General features: G+C 41.3%; 1 protein-coding gene across 1 annotated transcript; it reads left to right on the forward strand.

The window, feature by feature from the left end:
• Window positions 1-46: 46 nt before the first annotated feature.
• WDR77 (WD repeat domain 77) lies at window positions 47-3,045 on the forward strand (the record flags this gene model as incomplete). Its single annotated transcript, XM_009704071.1, has 7 exons — window positions 47-96; window positions 777-847; window positions 1,236-1,290; window positions 1,564-1,635; window positions 1,739-1,847; window positions 2,318-2,386; window positions 2,599-3,045. Coding segments are annotated over 7 exons (586 nt in total), but the record flags the coding sequence as incomplete, so codon positions are not given.
• Between the last annotated feature and the right edge of the window lie 402 nt (window positions 3,046-3,447).

Genomic DNA, 3,447 nt, shown 5'->3' on the forward strand with positions numbered 1-3,447 from the left:
GGGGCCGGGGCCGGGCCCGGTGCTGACTGCTCGCTCTTGTCCACAGCGTGAAGGTCTGGGACCTCCCACAGCAAACGGTGCTGCACTCCTACAGAGGTGAGTGCCACGCCGGCTTCATCGCCCGGCTCCTCCTGGCCCCTCGCCGGTTGCTGCAGGCTGAGCTTACTCCTGCAGCATCGCTGGTTATCGCCTGTCTGCCAAACCACGCTTGGAGCTGTGATCTAATATTTGCTAGTCTGTGAAGTTTCTGGCACAGCCTTATTTCTTTGTCTGTTGTTCGTTTCTCCCCCCAAAATGAATGCTGTAACACTTAGTTTGCCTTGCATCTCTAAGCATATTTTAGAGTATTTCTTCTGTACCGAAATCTTTCTTGCACCTGCATGTGATCGCGCGATCTCCTCACCCATATTTATTTTGAACAACACCTCATTTGAGATGCCGGTCTCTGGAGACGTGGTATTGTGATCTGTAGCCACAGCAGAGGCCCTATGTTGTTTGATCCTGTCCCTCCCCAGCCCCTTTGTAACTGACCTCTTGTCTGGAGAGGCTTCCTCAAGCTTATGCGTGTCACAGGGACTTGAGTGCAGTGGCTCTGGTTACATTTGGCAGCCCATCAGTTTGGTAGGAAGCAGTTGGTTATCGCCGAGTAGAAGTTACCCTATGCCTGGGCATAAATTATTCTTTATTATACTGCTGTGCCTTCAGAGGTCCTTGGGAATACACGGGAAAGTTGGATACCATCTTTGAGGCTCTTTATCCTTTTGTGCTTTTGGTAGCTCACTCCGGTTCAGTGGCATGTGTGGCTTCCTGTCCTGGTAAGGACACTGTGTTCCTGTCCTGTGCTGAGGTAAAGCTTGCTTTCTGTCTAAATCTACCTGATAAAAATGAGATTTAACTTTAGTTATTTACAGTTAAATGCACCTACTGAGAAACCACCTATTGTGTTACAAGCTGCATACCTGTGTTATTTCAATGTTCTACTCTGATAAGTTGGCAATCAGCTTACCAAGCTGATTTGTACAGGTTTGTATTAAAATGTGGCAGCTCCTAGGTCTGTCCTGGGGCTGACTGAAGGAGCTAACTTGCAGTTAAGGGAAGCATCATTTTAACACAAAGGAAGAGGTGGTGTCGTTTTGAATGTGGGTCAGTAGCAGTTCTGCAGCAAATCTGAGTTTATGCCTATCCCCTGCCACAAAGAAATTGTAAAAACCTTCTCATTCACTTTGGATTTATAGGACAGCAGAACTTTACTCTGGGACACCAGATGCCCCAAACCAGCTACTCGAATTGGTATGTGTCTGTATGCAGTCACTGCTTGTGTATGAGTTTTTGTTGGAAAAAATAAATTATTTTATGCTTGACTTCACTATGTCTAACTTCAAATCTAGCAATGTGACCATTTGGGCACAAAAGCCTATTAAAACCTAAGGAAGTCTAACACTATCACAGAAGTACAATAAACTTTAAACTATTTGTCTTAGTGCAGTAGCAGTGCTAAATGAGAGACTGTAGGAATATCTCTGTACTGACTCTTCATACTCATCCCAATGTATTTACTCACAGTTTGCAGTGCCTGTAATCACCTCCCTACCTCAGTCATGTGGCATCCACAGAAAAGTGACATCTTTGTGTTGGGTAAGAAGTGATCTTACTATTTGACCTTCACCAGGCAAATCAAGGTCTTTCTTTTCATGTGACAATTTTGCTAGTAACTTCATTCTCCCTTCCTCTCTTAAAGGTGATGAAAATGGAACAGTTGCACTAGTAGACACAAAGAATCCTGATTCTGCCCTCAGCTCCACTGTGCATGCCCGAAGTATCACGGGGTTTGCATTTTCTACACATAGGTACAGTCTGATATACTGGTATAGAATGTGTGACTACATACACTTGAAAGCCTTACTTGTTTTTAGAGTAAAAACTATGAGAGTACTAGTTTTGGTCTTTTTATCGAGAAGATTGATAGTGAAGAACAGAGTAAACCAAACAACATCTCACTTTTGACAAGATGTGTGTGAATGTACATGAGAACACTTTTGCAGTATTCAGAGTTACTGACCCACTCACTGTGGGGATTTGTCTAATTACAGTCACCTCTGCTTGAAGGATTACTTGCTTTCCGATGCTAATAGAATATTCTTGCTTAGTGTGCTAGCAACCTGCCAAATGATGATGAAAACATTTTTGTAAGATTTGGTGTCTGTTAATTCACTGTACCTGGGTCAAGCTCACTAAGAAGTGTGCTTTTGATGAGTTTATCCCTAAGAAGCTTTCTTGCATTGATTGTTCTAACTGTGGTCTCATCTCTGTCCTCTAGTTCACCCTTACTGGCTTCAATCAGTGAAGACTGTTCAGTAGCTGTTCTTGACTCAGACCTCTCAGAGGTGTAAGTATTAGACAGAATGTATTCACTACTGTGTCTGTTTGTCTTGTTGACTTCTCATTAAGTTAATTGTTTATCCATATGCGGTTGGAAGATGAAAATACTCCTTAAATAGGGGAGCATCACGCTAACAAACTAGCAGTTAGGAATTGTACAAGCCCATAAACTCTTAGTGACAATGCTTTTATGGCTAATGGAGTGTTTATGTTTTCCAGGTTCAGAAACCGTTCTCATCGAGACTTTGTAAAAGGCTTATCGTGGTCTCCTTCAGACAATGCCTTGCTCACTACAGTTGGATGGGATCATCAGGTTTTACATCACACTGTCCCCATACCAACTGGTGAAGCTTCTGGAGTCAACTGTGTAAAAGAATAGTTTTATAAACTCATGGTCCAAATTCCTTCCTGGCATTACTTTTGATTCTGCTGAAGTCAAAGGTGTGTGTGAAGTGGGGTGGGTATGGTCTGTTGTCTACCTTGAAGCTTGTGCAAAGGTTCCTGTAGTAATTTTGAATTAGGTATAAGTTAGTTACAAACCAAGCTTTACCCTCTCCTCAGGAGTTGGCTTCACCTGTGATAAGACTTCAGTATTTTACCCAGAAAAGAAATTGACTTCAGGCACAGAGGAGACTTGGAGAGATGGAAAATAGGTATAATGTAAAAAAAAAAAAAAAAAAAAAAAAAAAACAAAAAAAAAAAAAAAAAAAAAAAAAAAAAAAAAAAAAAAAAAAAAAAAAAAAAAAAAAAAAAAAAAAAAAAAAAAAAAAAAAAAAAAAAAAAAAAGCTCGATTCCTCCCTCAGTTCTCCAAACCATCCATGGAATTAATAGAAACATTTTTTGGGGAGGTTAAAAACAACACCTCTTGTTAGCTGGATGTGAGAGCCTCACCCTTTAGCAAAGTTCTTTGCTATGTAAATCAGTTCTTCCAACCGAATGGGAAGACATGTTAGCATTTAAAGACTAGAAGGGTTCCACTGTTGTCCTTAATGCAGCATGTGGTTTAGAGGGTTGGTCTTCAGTATCTACTAGTGTGGATCCAGTGGGGAGCACTGTTTGTGCACTGG

The sequence above is a fragment of the Cariama cristata genome, unplaced genomic scaffold, assembly GCF_000690535.1.
Source record: "Cariama cristata isolate BGI_N322 unplaced genomic scaffold, ASM69053v1 scaffold11077, whole genome shotgun sequence".
Lineage (NCBI taxonomy): Eukaryota > Metazoa > Chordata > Aves > Cariamiformes > Cariamidae > Cariama > Cariama cristata.